Source organism: Enhydra lutris, unplaced genomic scaffold (assembly GCF_002288905.1).
Source record: "Enhydra lutris kenyoni isolate GAN:26980312 unplaced genomic scaffold, ASM228890v2 scaffoldscaffold1, whole genome shotgun sequence".
NCBI lineage: Eukaryota > Metazoa > Chordata > Mammalia > Carnivora > Mustelidae > Enhydra > Enhydra lutris.
In genome coordinates this window covers 67,693,200-67,710,528 of record NW_019154085.1, presented here as the reverse complement: position 1 = coordinate 67,710,528, position 17,329 = coordinate 67,693,200, and the positions used below count along the sequence as shown (strand labels likewise).

The window sequence follows — 17,329 nt, the reverse complement described above, 5'->3', positions numbered from 1 at the left end:
TTCAGATGATGTACTGTTTCACAACTGTTTCAGATGGTGTACTAAGTGTGTCTCTGGTGTGTTTCTTATTTAATCCCCACAGTCCTACACCTGTATTACCACATTTAAAATTGATGAGAATAAGGTGCCTGGCTGGCTCAGTCAGTAGAATATGTGACTCTTGATCCTTGGGGTTGTGAATTTGAGCCCCATGTAGGGCATAGAGATTACTAAAAAAAAAACTGATGAAAAATTGGAGTCTTGGGTTAAATAATATATGGAGAGTTATCGTAAATAATGGACCCAGAGGGCTGCCTGGGTGGCTCAGTGGGTTAATAAGCCTCTGTCTTCAGCTCAGGTCATGATCTCAGGGTCATGGGATCGAGTCCCACATCGGGCTCTCTGCTAGGCAGGGAGCCTGCTTCCTCCTCCCTCTCTCTCTCTCTCTCCCCCTCTCTGCCTACTTGTGATCTCTCTCTGTCAAATAAATAAAATCCTTTAAAAAAAAAAAAAAAAAAAAAAGGACCCAGAATTTGATTCTTAGTCTCAGTCTGTGGTTCTTCAGAGACCAGTGGTTCTTGTTTCTGGGAAATGATGTTTCTTTGGGGCTGACAGAACAAGTCTAAAATAATCTGAGGTGAGAGTGAGGAATGAGGTGGTAACAGTAGGACATGGGTGAGAAAAGATTAGGGTTTATAGGAAGGGACGAAATATGGTCTGTTTGTAATAGAAACACTTATTTTATAGGTGAATTTAGTTACATCTTGGTTTTCCTTTTTTGTTTTTTATTTTGTTCAACTTTTCAGTTTTTTATGACCTATTTCCAACTTCTTTACCTGCACTAGTCATACATTATAGTCTTAAAATTTATTTTAGTCTTGTCTTCCCCCTCCGGCCTTCCTCAAATTCTCTGGTTTAAAGGAGGTAAACTTGTTGCCTTTTGGGTGGTTTTTACACTGTAATAAATATGCATCTGGGTTTTTTCGTTCATTGTTTTTAACAAAATGACATTTTCTCCAAGGACTGTCCCACTTTCCCATGCCATTAAATTTTAAATTTAGGTGGTGAAATTTTGCCTCAGTTTTTACTTAAATAATCTGTAGGTCTTAAAAAAAAAAAAAAAGACCTTAAGTATCTTCAAATATATATCCAGTAAAGTGGTTAATGAATGTTATTCCAAATAAGTTTGCGAATTTCTTCATACACTGAAACTTTCCATCCCATTCCCCTTTTGGAGATAGCAGGTGAATGTTAGCATTTAAAAGCTTTGTGGTTAATAAATCTAACTTTGTTCACCCTGGCTGAACCATCCCACTCTGCTCTGCATTTAAAATGTAGCCTCTCAACCTAACTCATCCATTGTTCCTTGGAAAATATTTTGGAAAGTGATATGAAACCATAGGTAGAAAATGTTTCTAGTATAATTTTTAGAATTGTGTTATTCTATGTGATTTTTTTGTTGTTGTTTATCAAAAGTAGCTAGTCAGGATTTAAGATGGAATACAGATGGGATCCTGCCATGCTTAAAAATTAGTACAACATTAAACTGTTATGAAAAACCGTATTTTATTGATCTTAAGCTACTTTTTTTTTTACATAGATTAAAGATGTGAATAACTATTATTTGGGAATCCTCTTTTGTTTTAAGATAGATTTTAGGGTTCTTTATAAAAATGTTAGCTTAGAGTTTTTATTTGGTGTTATTTTGAGTAAAATAGAAACTTGGTTATTGTTTTTCTGAGTCTGATAAATAATGAACTATTTACCCTAACCTGCTGATACATCAGTCTGCCTCCTGAGTAGATTGCCAGTTAGGGAGGATTTCTTTAAGATCTCTGGTTTGTGTTGTGAAAACATGAAGGCAATTTATCGGTTATAATTTTATTTACAAACTTGATAAAATTTTGAAATATTTTTGTGTAGTTGATTCATTCAGTTTTTGATACAGGGCACATAGCACGTCATTTACAGAAAAAAAGAGGATTTAGGCCATGGAAGTACAGGCTTGAATTTGATTTAAATCCTGGTTACCTTGAATAAATTATTTAATATTAATGTAGCTATCAAGTGATAACTGTATGCTAGGCATGAGGAAATGGGGGGATGGGGAGATGATAGAACTCCTGTTGTTGAAGAATTCAGGCACTGGAACATTTGATTCATCCTCTGTATCTGTTATCATGTTGACAAAATGGGGGGTAAGAGAACTTAAAATCTCCATTATTCTGAAGAGGAATCATAGATGCTCAACACAAGTTATGTGTTGTCATTCGTATTGTTTAATCATAGACTACTCAGAGACAACAAAATAGAGATTATTTCCCTTTCTTATTTGGGAACTGCACTGGCTTTAGAGGTTTATTTTAAGTTGCTTCGATGTATCATTCATTCAAACGTTCTTTGTTCTGGCACCAGACATACTTGCTAATCTTCTAGAATTTGAGGGCCTTGTGCCATTGCATTGTGCTTTTTGTTCTTAGTTTTGATTTTTAACTAAGCATAACAGCTTGTCAGACTCCACAAAAATTACTTGTTATTTTAGCCTGATGAAAATGCTAATTTGAGAACAAGCAATCATCTAGGGTTGGGGAATCTGCAGACTTCTTCTGTAAAGGGCCAGATGTTTTTAGACTTTGTGGACCCTATAGTCTCTCTGGGAACTAACTCTGCTATCATAGTGTGAAAGCAGCCATAGTCAGTACATAAATGAATGAGTATGGCTGTGTTCCAATAAAACTTTATTTATGGGCACTGAAATTTGAGTTTCTTAAAATTTTCATATCACAATATTTTAATTATTAAAATTTTCAGTTACTTAAAAATGTAAGTCATGCCTAGGTAATGGGCCTTACAAAAACAGGTGGCTAGCAGATTTGGCCATTGGGCTGTAGTTTGCTGCCACCGATTTAGAGCATAATCTATGAATTTGCTATAGTTGTTAGATAATAATTGTAAGGATTGTATATATATTGGGGTTTGAATTCTGCTCTTTTCTTTTTCATCCAAGTTTACTTTTATAGACTAAATGTGTGTGAATAATAGAAAACGAATAGGAAAAACATAGGGTATTTTTCTTTACTTAATTTTTGCCCAGTTAAGAATTTGAAGGGTGCTTTAAATGGCTGCTTACTCTGAGATATTTTATCCATCTCAAGTCAAATTCTGTAAATGTGAATTTCAAGTAATTTGTACAAGGACTTCTGTACTTTGGATGTTTAAAATTTACATAGTAGCAAAATTTATCTTTTAAATAGATTGTATATACGCAACTATACATTTACATCACATGAGCACTATTGAACAAAATAGTTTTTGTTTTGAAAATAATAATTTTTATACTGGCTGTAGTAATTGTGTGTGTAAAAACTGTAACTTTAAATTCTGTTAACTTGCTTTCTGTAGACACCAGAGAAGAAACAATCAGAATCATCCAGAGGAAGAAAGAGAAAAGCAGAAAACCAGAATGAAAGTAGTCAGGGTAAGTGAAGCGAAATCTTTCAGAGCCAAATAAGTATTTATAATTAATCTGATTTTAATAGCTTAATATTTTGTAGAAGTAATATTGTATTTTTATCATTTTTATAGCTATTATAAACTCATGCATTAATAATAGTTTATAAATGTACTTCCCATAAGAAAGAATAATAATATGAAATTGAAATGGTAGTATATGGTTACTGTTTTTACACTTTTGGACATTTCCCTTATTTTTTTTTGCTTGAGAATTCGAAAGGCCAAGTGTCATGTCCAAACCTGGCAAACATTACCTTACCACCTTTTCATTTTTCTTTCTTTATCTGAATTACAGTGTTGAAATGGCTTCTTGTGTTTGAGTAAGAACTTTAGATGTCACTTTAAAGTGCAAGTACCAAAAGCTTGCTTATTCTTTTTTATTTAAAAAAAAAAAAAAAGGCTGTATAAAAATGGTTGAGATGCTTATTAAAGCATCATCTTTTTCTTTCCATACCTGTTCTTCATTCTTTCTTGCGTGCCTACCCTTATGATATGGACTAAGATGATGATTTTCAAGTCATCTACAAAGCTCTTATAATGGACAACAAAACAGTATTGTCGTTTAATTTGGTCACTCAAAATTAAATACAGTAAATTGGTTCTTAAGTCATATATGTCTATATACATATGATTCATGTTTTGGAGCCGCTCTTTAGCTTTAAGGACTGGGACCAGGACCCATGGCTTACTAATACTTACATGTTGCACTGATATCAAGCAATATATTTGCAGCAATTATCTGTGTGGAAGGAGGAAGTTAAGTCACTCTAGCGTCTTTCTGTAGAAGTGTGGTATTTTGTATCTCCATCTCAAAGCTCAGTTTTGGTTTTAGTGTAATTCCACCAGATTGTGGTTAGTGGCCTTGGAGCTTTATTTAGTGTAAAGTTATATTAGTTATGATAGTTTCGACTTTAGATTTAAAAACTCACTTAAAAGCAGGTCCCAAATTAGGGTGAGACTTCTGGGTTGGTTGATTCAACCTGTGTTTTTAAAAATCCATGTTTATTTCTTTGTGGTCTGCTATCCATAAAAATTGTCTAATTTTCTTACGTTTTTAGAACAGCTGCCAGTTTTGACTAGATTTACTTGCTTGAGCTTTCACACTTGTATTTGTTTTAGAGAGAGGTTGACTTTCTGTGTTTTTTTTCCCCCTCTTTCTTTGAATATAAGGTTCTTCAAGTCCAGAGCAAACCTCTCTTGTAATCTTGTCAGCCAGAATTGGGTCATGAGTCCACATTCATTCCATACCCAGTTATGTCCAACAGACATACTGTTGCCCTTAGAAAAACCAGGTCTGTCTCTGAAATTCAAAGTGGGTAAAGTTCCTTTTAGAAATGTGGACTTTGTGGAGAAGGGATGTTTGATACCTGAACAAAATTGGATTTCTGATCAGGAGGGGACAGGAACTAGGGTGGAGACCAGATAGGAGTCAGCTTTCCCTGATATTACATGTGGTATGTAGTGGGGAAGGAATATTAACAGCCAAGTTTGGGTTCAGTTACAGAAAAAGAATTAGGGACATAGCTTCTGGATAGGAAACCAAAACTGTCTCTTTTGTCTTTAAAGAATAGCACCTTCTTCAGAATCTGCAGGAAGATTGTTATAGGTGGGAGGAAAATTCTTTGGGTTTACAGGCGTGCCTTATACATACTGCAGGTTTGGTTCCAGACCATCACAATAAAGCAAGTATCACGATAAATGAATCAAATTTTTTTGGTTTTCCAGTGTATTTAAAAGTATATTTATACTGTAGTCTATGGTGTGTCAATAGCATTATGTCTAAAAAACATCATACATATCTTAATTTTTAAAATATTACTTAAAAATGCTGTCATCTGAGCTTTCATTGAGTTGTAATCACTGATAACAAATGATAATAAATACCATAATAATGAAAAATTTTGAAATATTGTGAGAATTACTAAAATATGACACAGAGACATGAAGTGAACAAATGCTGTCTATTGGAAAAATGGGGTCTATAGACTTGCTCAATGCAAGGTTGCCATAAACCTTCAATTTGTGTTTAAAAAAAAAAAAAACCACACCGAAATCAGTGAAAATCAGTAAAACAAGATGTGCCTTTAAAACCTTTACAGTCCTTTCTGACCTCTAAGTAAATCTGTACAAAACTGTTGTTCACACTTTCTAGGTACCATTTATATAGTCCTGGGCACTTACTTAATTTTTCTTGTTCCACAAAAGAATTTAAGGTTGTTGAACTCTTAAATGTAACCTTTGTTCATCTCAGTAATGCTTGGCATATAGTAACCACTCAAATATTTGTTGAATAAAATAAATGAATAAATGAATAAAAGTCAGTATTGAATTGATAAATATATATGTTTGTATTATCCACAGGTTTTGAGTTCATGGTATTGTCATTTTTTCTTTGTATTGAAGAAATCATGTATTTTATATAGTTCCATTGTAGGGTGGGTGCCTCTCATCCAAAACAGTATCTCTAACACTGTATTTCTTAGCATCTTCTTAATTCAATATTTATAAAATTGATGATCCAATTTCGAGCAAAACTTTTAATTAAAGAACTGTGATATGTTATGATTTGGACCACTTTACCAATATGGTCATAAGAGCAATATTTAAAATCTAGTCTGTTAAAAAGCATCCTATTAATCTGGGAATACCTTTTAGAAATCAAAATATTTTACAAAATAACATTCATGTTAAAGCATGTTATTGTCAGTTTGTATGATTTTGTGTTAAAGCTTTTTTATTATTTGCTGGGTATGAGTTGATTTGTCGGTTATGCAGTTGCCACTTTGCTTTTTTTATTCATTGATTTGCTTTTATGAAATTAGTAGCCATTAAGTAATGTGAATAATGTAGTTTTAAAAACAAAATCCTTTACTATCATTTATTTATTTGATTCTCCAGTAATTAGAACTTTAAAAATTGACATGTTTCTATTGAAATGTCACTTCATTTTTGGATTTCTGAAATTGGCATCTTACCCTCTGAGGGCTCTTGATACAATTTTTTCTATGTCCCTTACTAACCAACTAAAATATCATGTTGTTTTTATTAAACAGGTGATTTTTATGTATATTAGGGAAATTAAGTTTGACACATTCTTTTTCTGATATAGTATATGATAAGTAGTCGTGACTAACTTTAAATCTATAAAACTTTTTTACTTTTATATTTTAGGAAAAAGTATTGGGGGACGTGGCCACAAAATTAGTGACTATTTTGAAGTAAGTCTATTAACAAATATCTCTAGTTCTTAATACAATTTTACTGTGGGCTGAAATAATTTCTTTGAAGAACAAGGTAAACTTTTGTAATGTCTTATCTTCCTAGGAACTTTAAAATTTACTTTTACAGTGGAATGGCACATCATAATCTTCAGAGTACTTTTTCACGTATTTGCTTATGACAACCCAGAAGTTAGGTACAGTAGGTGTTAGTGTTTCTATATTACAGATGAGGAAACTGAGGACCAGAGATGTAAAGTTGCCTATTTAAAGTCAAATTCTAAGTGGAAGAGCAAAGAGGGGCACCTGGTTGGCGCAGTTGGTTGAGTATCCGACTCTTGGTTTAGGCTTAGGTCATGATCTCAGGGTCATGAGTTCCTGCCCTGTGCAGGGCTCCCCACTCGGCACGGAGTTGGTTTAAGATTCTCTCCTTCCTCTGTCCCCTCCTCTCTGTGCGTGTCTGCGCCCTCTTTCTCTCACTTGAATAAATCAGTCTTTTAAAAAAAAAAAAGGAAAGAGCAAGAAGAGAAGTTAGAGTCTAATAGCCTCTGGTTAAGAACTGTTTCTACTGTCATTGCAGCCTTTATGATAGCACCATGGCAACATTTGAGCCCCTTAGATAGAAATTAAATAATGATAGAAGTGTGAATCTGAGAGCCCTGAAAATAATAAATAGTGGTAAATTTAGATTCTTACCCAGTTTGGAATATTTTCGTACATCTACGCAGAAATATTTTTGGCTACCAATTTTACATTACAGAACGTTAATATGATTGTTAAAACAACAAACATGATCTACTCAGTAGAAAAAAATTTATATTGAGTGTGAGAGCAGAATTTGCCATTCAGGGGAAGGGCTGCATTAAAAAATTTTTTTACCATCGTTTTTCTTAATTGGGTTTACAGTATCTATGGTAAAAGTGTTGCTCAGCGTCTAGTGTTGCTGACCGGATGCTCTTTAACTGGGGTCAGTCCCTCAGTGTTAATATCAATTAACAATCTTTTCCAAAGATTGGATCAGTTCAAACAGATAAATCTCAGGTCTCTTGAATGCTCATGTGCCACGAGTTCTGCTAGGTACTGTAGTTTAAAAAAAAAAAAAAAAAATTAGACAAAGTCCCGAGGTTACACGAAGATACATTAGGACGTCACCTGAGAGGAAGCCAGTAGCAGTGAATTGTTTTCTCCTCCTACCGTTGGTAGAGAAACATGAGAAATTTGAAATTTAGCTGTGGAATACATTAGGTGGCTTCTCTTCATATGCACCTAGGTCACGCACTGTAATGTATGTTACGCATGAGAGAAAGGATTGATATTTATAAGATTTTGTGCTGTTAAAGGGAAGGGACTTAATCTGTGTAATTTTTTATATAGTACTACAAACATTTGGATTTTTAACAGATCTTGAGAATGATGATCCTGTTTTAAGATGGTTTATTACATTCACTAACATCTACTTGTAACTATGTTAATTTGGGGGTATTAGAGATTATACTGCTTCAACAAACATTTATAGTGGAACTGTATTAAAATTTGAAGGAAAAATAATATATATTCATTGTTTGGGAGAAATTAATTTATCTTGAGTCTGCCACAGTAACAGATTATAGTCAGAATGCTCAAGAAATAAGGGTCATTACTGAATAGTCTTCTCACATTCCTGTGATCCGTATTCTCTATTTAGTCTTTTAGGACTCGGCTGTAACTGACCTTAGTTTTGCTTTTTCTTGTTCCATTTAAATCACTACCGAATTTAATTTAAAAGAAGATCTATTTAAGTTAATTCTTAATGTCATATCAAAAATAACACCTAGCTAAACCTGTTTTAATAAAGAGTGATGTTTCCTTTTTTTTTTTTTCTCCTCAGTACCAAGGTGGGAATGGCTCAAGTCCAGTAAGAGGCATACCTCCTGCGATCCGTTCTCCTCAGAATTCACATTCACATTCCACTCCTTCTTCATCTGTAAGTTTTTACATGTGTAGGTAGTCTTCTGTGTGCTGAATATATATATATATATACTGAATAACTTTTCATTGAGAACTTCTACATACATTTATTTGTATTTATCTTTTTAGAAAATCATTCTGTGAGGTAAGTTAAGTTCTTTTTAATGATCTGATGCTGCTAGAACTTTATTTCTTCAAGTGAGATCTTTAAGTTAAAGATTTCCTGAATTAACTATATCCCAAGAAGTGATGTTTCTATAAAAGAATGTGGTCAAGCCTATGGGACTAAAACAAATAACTCTTTTATCAGTCTGTATTCAGTTACTGATTTCTAATTCTAACTCTCTTAGCAATTAAATTTCTTAACCACTGAAGTATAGCCTATTTCCTTTCCTAGGAATCCTTAAGATAAAGGTAGGCAGCCTTTATCCCTGGATCATTTTAGTTCAACATAGGAAAAGGATCTTGGGCCTAAAAATTATTTTATAGCTTTTTGGTTTGTTGCTAGTGTTTTAAGATCTAGTTCTATTTACATGCATTGTCTTCCTTTTGGATTTCATTTTTTTCTTTAGTTTTATTATATGAAAGTTTAATGTCTAACAAGAAAAGCAGAATTGGCTTTTAGTAATTTAAAAATGAATTAAAGATATTTAAAAATCAGAGTATCTCTTATTTTTTTCAAGTACTCTGTTTTTACTTCAGTGTTCCCTTCTACTCCTTGCTTGTAGACACACACTTAGTTGTATCTTAACTTCTTTTGTACATTGGCTACATCATATTGCCATATGTAAAATAAAGTGTCAGACTTAACAAATTTTGAGTTATAGTGATGGCATTGATACGATGATAGAATCTGTTTTCAGTGGTGTGTTTTAAAACTAGTAACTAGATAAACCATGAAACTCATCAGTAGATTGATGTTATACTATATATGGGTGTGCACTATTGCCCTTGGTAGTAAGAGTTATATATTAAGATCTTTTCAGTTTTATTTATTGAACCACTATCCTCTGTTCTTAATATTTTTGTTTTGAGATAATGTATTTCGCTTTGTTATATTTAACAGATTGAAAGCATTTAAAATTTTTTTTATGGTTCTAGAATGTAAGCCTCTCGGGCAAGGAATATAAATGGTTGTTTCTTTTCACTGTGCCTTATGTAAGGGAGGGTACTCTAAAAATGAATGCTTATTGAATAAATGATTAAAAGTTTTAAAAAGTCAGTTATGTTTTAATTCAGTTGTTATCCTGATAAAAACTTAAGAAGTGTTATGTAGTTGTTGCTGAGCAAAAGCCTATATTTTTCTTGCTAATGTAAAAATTTTAATCTTTTTCTAAGGTTCGACCGAATAGCCCTTCTCCTACTGCATTAGCTTTTGGGGACCACCCTGTTATACAACCAAAGCAGTTATCCTTTAAAATTACTCAGGTAAATAGTAAATAAAATTTTTTGCATGACTTGTAAGAAACTTAGTGCAAAAAGATGTCTTCTCTTTTAGACATAGTTAGAAAGTAAAATTATACATCAAGAAAGCTAATTACTAAACAGAAAAACCATTCGTTGGGTGGGGGTTAAGAAATTGAAACACCCACTTTACTATCAGCTTATCCTTTGTTACATGCTGGTTAAATATGTAGATATAAGCATTTTAAATAAACAGAATAAGCATGACTTGTCAGTTTTGTTTATTGCTTCTTTTTGAACATACCATCCAAGTACATATAATCAGTGTTTCCTGAACTTAATACTTGTCACAAGTGAACTTAATTAAAGCAATTCATTTTGGGTGTCTATATTTCACTTAAAGGTATCATTTGAAAATTAGATATCTTTTATGCTTACTTGATTTTATGAATTTGAGTATTACGTTTTTCATTTTAACTTTTTACATGTGATAGTTTTTGGATTTTAGTGTATCAGATTAGGGGAATTGGAAGAGTAAATCTTTTTGCTTAACCATCTTTATTACCCCAGTTTATTGCCATTAAACTTTTCTGTTAGGTCATGTCCAAGCTATTGCACATGCATCAAAACATCTTTCTTTAGATGATCTTTAGGCTAGGATTACAGGTACATTGCTTTCAGTCACTGAATAGCTCATGAAAGCTTTTGCTATGTACAAAGATCAGCTAGCATTGATAGCATAAAGCAGTGGTTACATTCAGTTTTAATGAAGAACACTACAATATTCTAAAACTTTTAGTAATCAGTTTTTTAAATGTTTCTTTGTAAGCTTGTAGAACTTACACTTCTGAAGATGTTAAAACTTAAAGCTATACTAAGACTTTGGGATAACTTTTACATACACAAACTCAAATATTTTCTTTGTTTTTAGGACTGAAATCTAGTTTTTATTTGCATGCAATGATATGTATAATGGATTTAGTAAAATAGCTTTCTTTCATTTAGACTGATCTCACAATGCTGAAATTAGCAGCATTAGAAAGTAATAAAAACCAGGACCTGGAAAAGAAGGAAGGTCGTATAGATGACTTGCTCAGGGTAAGTAATAAGTCATGGAGAGGGAAAAAATTGAGTTAATTACTTGGCAATAATAAAACTTGAGGAAATAATTAGCATTATAAAAAATTCTTCAGCTGGGAAAAAAAAAAACAAACTTTTTCTGGTAGTTTTAAGTACATGAAAAATCACTATTTTAAAGTGAAAATTACTAACCTTTAAATGTGAATTGAGAGGGGCATCTGGGTAGCACAGTCAGTTAAGCGTCCAGCTCTTGGTTTCAGCTCAGGTCTTGATCTCAAGTTCGAGCCCCAAGTTGGGTTCAGAGTGAAGTCCACTGGAGCTTCTCTCTCCCTCTTCCTCTCCCCCTCCCACTTATGCTGTCTCTCTAATATAAATAAATCTTTAAAATAAATATAAATAAATGTGAATCGAGAAACAGTTGGAGAAATCCAGAGAAGTTTGTAAAATTTATTTTCATTTGATCAGCTATCATAAGACCGATGGCCATTTCATGTTAGTTTTAAAGGTAATTGATTTTGTTTTAAACCTAACTGACATTTGATACTACACAAGATGAAGTAACTACTGCAATCCTGTTAGATTTTTAATTGAAGCTTTTTATTTTAATATTTTAAAATTTTCAATTTTAATTGAAACTTTATAAAAGGACATATCAAAAAATACTTAAAATGTGAGTAAGGGGGGCACCTGGGTGGCTCAGTGGGTTAAGCCTCTGCCTTCGGCTGAGGTCATGGTCCCGGGGTCCTGGGATCAAGCCCCACATTGTGCTCCCCGCTCAGCAGGGAGGCTGCTTCCCCCTTCTCTCTCTGCCTGCCTCTCTGCCTACTTGTGATCTCTCTCTCTCTCTGTCAAATAAATAAATAATTTAAAAAAAAATGTGAGTAAGGTAAGAAGCAGTGCTTCTCAGTCCTTGCCGCTCAGTAGAATCACCAAATGGGAAAGGTGGGAGGCACTTTATAAAGCTACATGCCTAAACTCCATCCTGAGGGGTTGTAATTAAATTGATGTGGTGTGGGGCTTGGGCATTGGTAGTTTTAAAAGCTCCTCCAAAAAAAATAAATAAACTCCTCCAGATGATTATAATTATAATTTAAGCCAGCATTGAGAACTATTAGTGTAGAAACTCAATAAAACCAGTGTCTCATCTGTGATCCTACCACAATTACCGATACCTTTGAAACATCCAGCTTGCCTTTCCTGATCCTATCCCAGTCACTCTCTCACCTTCTTTTACCATTAACTACTGTTCTAAGTTCTTTATTTATTATGCCTTATTATTACTGTTTTATCGCATGTATCTGTACATTCTTAACATATTTCAGTATTTTTTTTTTTTAATTTTAAATTTTATTTATTTGAGAGAGAAAGAGAGAGAGAGTGCACAAGCCAGGGGAGGGTCAGAGAAGCAGACTGTCCATGGAGCAAGGAGCCCAACATGGAACTTGGTCCCAAAACTCTGGGATCATGACCTGAGCGGAAGACTGACGCTTAACCAACTGAGCCACTCAGGCACCCCTTCAGTTTATTTTTGAACTTTACATAAAATTATGCTCTCTGTACCCTTTTGCCCTGCTTGTTTTCACTAAACTTTATACATGGAATTGTCATGTACTTTGTTCATTTCATGCTCTCTCTATATAGCAAGGCATTATATGAATATACCATAATGTATTTTTTCTGCTCTTGGTGGACATTTTGTTTCTGCTTTTTGTTAATATGAACAGTTCTGCTAAGAACATTATTGTACATGTCTTCTAGGGCAAATGTGGAAAATTTGTCTTACATTGTATGCTTTAAGAGAGACATGGCCACAGTACATGGCATGTAAATGTTCAGTTTTGCTTTATAATGCCAAATTTTCCCCAAAGTGGTTGGATTAATTTATATTCCTATGAGCAATAAATAATCTTGTTGCTTATTATCTTTGTTAAGGCTTATTATAATCAGATATAAATTTTTGGCCAGTTCAATGGATGTAACAAAGTGTCTTTTGTCTTTTATTATGTGTTCTCTATTTTCTAGCATCTTTTAAAATATTAATTTCGTTTCTTCAGAGAAATAACTGGTCATGTTTTTTGCTCATTTTTCTTAATGGGTTGCTGTTTGTGGTTTTTTTTACTTTTAAAACATTTTTAATTTAAATTTAAATTAACATATAATATATAATTGTTTTCAAAGGTATAGGCCTGTGATTGCTCAGTCTTATATAATACCTAGTGCTCATTACATCACATGTCCTCCTTAATGTGTATCACAGTTGCCCCATCCCTCCACCTCCCACCCCTCCAGCAACCCTCAGTGTGTTTCCTATGATTAAGAGTCTCTTACGGTTTGTCTCCCTCTCTGGTTTTGTCTTGTTTCATTTTTTCCTCTCTTTCCCTGTGATCCTGTGCCTTGTTTCTTAGAGTCCACATATAAGTGAGATCATATGATAATTGTATTTCTCTGACGTATTTTGCTTACAATAATACCCTCTTTCCATTCATGTTGTTGCAAAAGGCAAGAATTCATTTTTTGATGGCTGAATAATATTCCATTGTATATAAATACTACCTCTTCTTTATCCATTCATCCGTCGATGGACATCTGGGCTCGTTCCATAGTTTGGCTGTTGTGGACATTGTTGCTGTGAACATTGGGGTGGAGGTGCCCTTTCAGATCACTACATTTGTATCTTTAGGGTAAATACCTAGTAGCACAATTACTAGATTGGAGGTAGCTCTATTTTCAACTTTTGGAGGAACCTCCATACTGTTTTCCAGAGTGGTTGTACCAGGTTGCATTCCCACCAACAGTGTTAAGAGGGTTCCCCTTTCTCCACATCCTTGCCAACATCTGTTGTTTCCTGACTTGTTAATTTTAGCCATTCTGACTGATATGAGGTGGTATCTCATTGTGGCTTTGATTTGTATTTCCCTAATGCCTAAGCACGTTTTCATGTGTCTGTTGGCCATTTGTGTGTCTTTGGAGAAATGTCTGTTCATGTCTTCTGCCCATTTCTTGATTGGATTATTTATTTTTTGGGTGTTGAGTTTGAGAAGTTCTTTATAGGTTTTGGATACTAGCCCTTTATCTGATAAGACATTTGCAAATATCTTCTCCCATTCTGTTGATTGTCTTTTGGTTTTGTCAACTGTTTCCTTTGCTGTGAGAAAACTTTTTATCTGATGATGTCCTAGTAGTTCATTTTGCCTTTTTTCCCCTTGCCTTTGGAGACGTGTAGCAAGAAGTTGCTGTGGCCAAGGTCGAAGAGGTTGCTGTCTGTGTTCTCCTCAAGGGTTTTGGTTTTTTTTTTTAAAGCTTTTATTTATTTATTTGACAGAGATCACAAGTAGGCAGAGAGGCAGGCAGAGAGAGAGGGAGAGGGAAGCAGGCTCCCCGCTGAGCTGAGAGCCCAACGCGGAACTCGATCCCAGGACCCTGAGATCATGACCCGAGCCGAAGGCAGCGGCTCAACCCACTGAGCCACCCAGGCGCCCCTCCTCAAGGGTTTTGGTGGATTCCTGTCTCACTTTTAGTTCTTTCATCCATTTCAACTCTGTTTTTGCATATGGTGTAAGAGAATGGTCCAGTTTCATTCTTCTGCATGTGGCTGTCCAGTTTTCCCAACACCATTTGTTGAAGAGACTGTCTTTTTTCCATTGGACATTCTTTCCTGCTTTATCAAAGTTTAGTTGGCCATAGAGTTGAAGGTCCATTTCTGGGCTCTCTGTTCTGTACCACTGATCTTTTGTCTGTTTTTGTGCCAGTACCATACTGTTTTGATGATGACAGCATTGTAATAGAGCTTGAAGTCAGAATTGTGATGCCACCAGCTTTGCTTTTCTTTTTCAACATTCCTCTGGCTATTTGGGATCTTTTCTGGTTCCATACAAATTTTAGTATTATTTGTTCCAGTTCTGTGAAAAAAAGTTGATGATATTTTGATAGGAATTGCATTGAATGTGTAGATTGGTCTAGGTAACATAGACATTTTAATGGTATTTGTTCTTCCAGTCCATGAGCATGGAATATTTTTCCATTTCTTTGTGCCTTCCTCAGTTTCCTTCATGAGTGTTCTCTAGTTTTCTGAGTACTAATCCTTTGCCATTTTGGCTATGTTTATTCCTAGGTGTCTTATGGTTTTGGGTGCAATTGTAAATGGGATCGACTCCTTAATTTCTCTCTCTTCTGTCTCATTGTTAACATGTAGGAATTCATTTTTTGGATACCAGTTTTTTGTTGTTCCTATATATTGATTTTCTCCCAGATAATGGACTTAACTTAGCCGAGGTTAGATACCTTAGGGTGTTGGTTTGAACCTATGAAGTCTAGATACAAATTCCATGTACTTTGAACTGCACAATTACATAGCATTTAACAGTATTATCCATGGTTAGTAGATGTTTAAAAAAATAATTTTAGTATCGTACTCAAATACTTTTCTTTTTATGTAATTTATTGAGAATGTAAGAATATTCCTAAGTATCTCATATACACAAATTCTAGACCTTTTCTATTTTTACTTATGTTGTAGGCTAACTGTGATCTCAGACGGCAAATAGATGAACAACAAAAATTACTTGAAAAATACAAAGAACGATTAAATAAGTGTATATCAATGAGCAAGAAGCTGCTTATTGAAAAGGTAAGTTTAAAAAGTTCAGTGAATTTTCATTCCACTGGCCCTTTTTCACCTTGTGTAGTTTTTAAATGAATAAAATTGATGATTTTTTTTTTCCTCCTTTTTTCAGAGTACACAAGAAAAATTGTCAAGCAGAGAAAAGAGTATGCAAGACCGATTACGCCTTGGGCACTTCACAACAGTTAGACATGGTGCTTCATTTACTGAACAATGGACAGATGGTTTTGCGTTTCAGAATCTTGTGAAGTTAGTCATTCTTATATTTTAAAAAAATGTAGTGTTCCTTTGGGTTTTCGTTACTTCCAGAGATTATAGATTTGGAATTATGTTTTATTTCTACTCCTTACTGCTCTTTGAAATCACAGAATTTAGTACATTTGAAAGGAATGTAAGACAAAAGTATTACAATTTCAGTTTTAGCCGATTTCTTGATTAGTCAGCATTCATCCATACTATATATTATTCTAAGTATTACTTTCCAAAATATAAACTGATCCTCTAGCTTTATCGATGATTTGGGAGGAAATTTTAATTTTCATTCATATATATGGATATATATGTATTTTGGAATACACACGCACACACACACGTGTGTGTGTGTGTGTGTGTGTGTGTGTGTGTGTGTGTACATATCTCTCTCTCTCTCTCGGGACTTTTCTACTTAGTTTTTTCCACATTCTCCAGTCATTACTTCATTGTTATTATTCAGCACTTGCTTGCTTGCTTTCTGTTCCTTCTGCTTTAGATACAATAATTCATAAATTATTTGAGGAATATGTAGCTTTAGCATTTCTAAACATTGCTAAAGTTTGCTTTAGCAAACTTTAAAACAGATATTGAGTTAAGATGATGGTAGATAGGGATAGATTGACTATGAATTAAGGAGTTAGGACCTGTGCTGCTTTTTTGTTTTTCACTCTAAAAATTTTTAAAACTCAAAAACAGGAGTAGTGCCAGCATCTACATCAGATTTGCTAGAGTTCTATAGAAAATGGAGGCAAAGCTACATCTAGTATATAAACATTGCTGTTTCAAACACTGGGTCCCAGGACTTAGCACAGAATGGCCTTCTCTCTCCCACCGTTGATTTATTTATCTTTTGTTCAGCACCAGCTATGTTGGGTGATAGGTATACCATAATGAAGAACAGAGTTCTTGTGATCCTAGGGAGTTTGGCTTTTAATTCAAAGGTTTGTATGTAGTGTGTGTGGTCAGAATTAAGTTTTAGGAAGATAACTGGTGATACATGTGGGACTAATATTGGAAAAAAGATAAATTATTGACAGCAGAGGTATCCAAATGAAAGATGATTAGGCTTGAGCTAAAATGCCGACAGTGAAAGGTAGAGAATAGGAGGTATATTTTAGATAGAAACCATGTTTTTGAATGTTAAATAGGCAAGAATTTCTGCTACTAAACTCCGATCTACAGTTGTCCTGATAATGAATAAAATAGGCTACATAATATAACCTTAAATACAAACTAAATATACAAATCTAAAATATAAGTTCTTTGTAGCGAAAATTTCTTCATCAAGCTGTCAGCAAAATTGGAGCCTCTGGGT

The 17,329-nt window shown here is 34.0% G+C and overlaps 1 protein-coding gene across 4 annotated transcripts in view; it reads left to right on the top strand.

Annotated features, from left to right (window-relative positions):
- LOC111147873 (tousled like kinase 1) overlaps positions 1-17,329 on the top strand; it is a 190,830-nt gene that overhangs the window by 124,438 nt on the left and 49,063 nt on the right. For all 4 annotated transcript variants that reach the window (XM_022504172.1, XM_022504313.1, XM_022504231.1 and 1 more), the window contains exons 4-10: positions 3,382-3,457; positions 6,664-6,710; positions 8,578-8,673; positions 9,996-10,085; positions 11,067-11,159; positions 15,658-15,768; positions 15,875-16,011. In XM_022504172.1, coding sequence (XP_022359880.1) covers positions 3,382-3,457; positions 6,664-6,710; positions 8,578-8,673; positions 9,996-10,085; positions 11,067-11,159; positions 15,658-15,768; positions 15,875-16,011 — 650 coding nt within the window. The remainder of the gene's footprint in view (positions 1-3,381; positions 3,458-6,663; positions 6,711-8,577; positions 8,674-9,995; positions 10,086-11,066; positions 11,160-15,657; positions 15,769-15,874; positions 16,012-17,329) is intronic.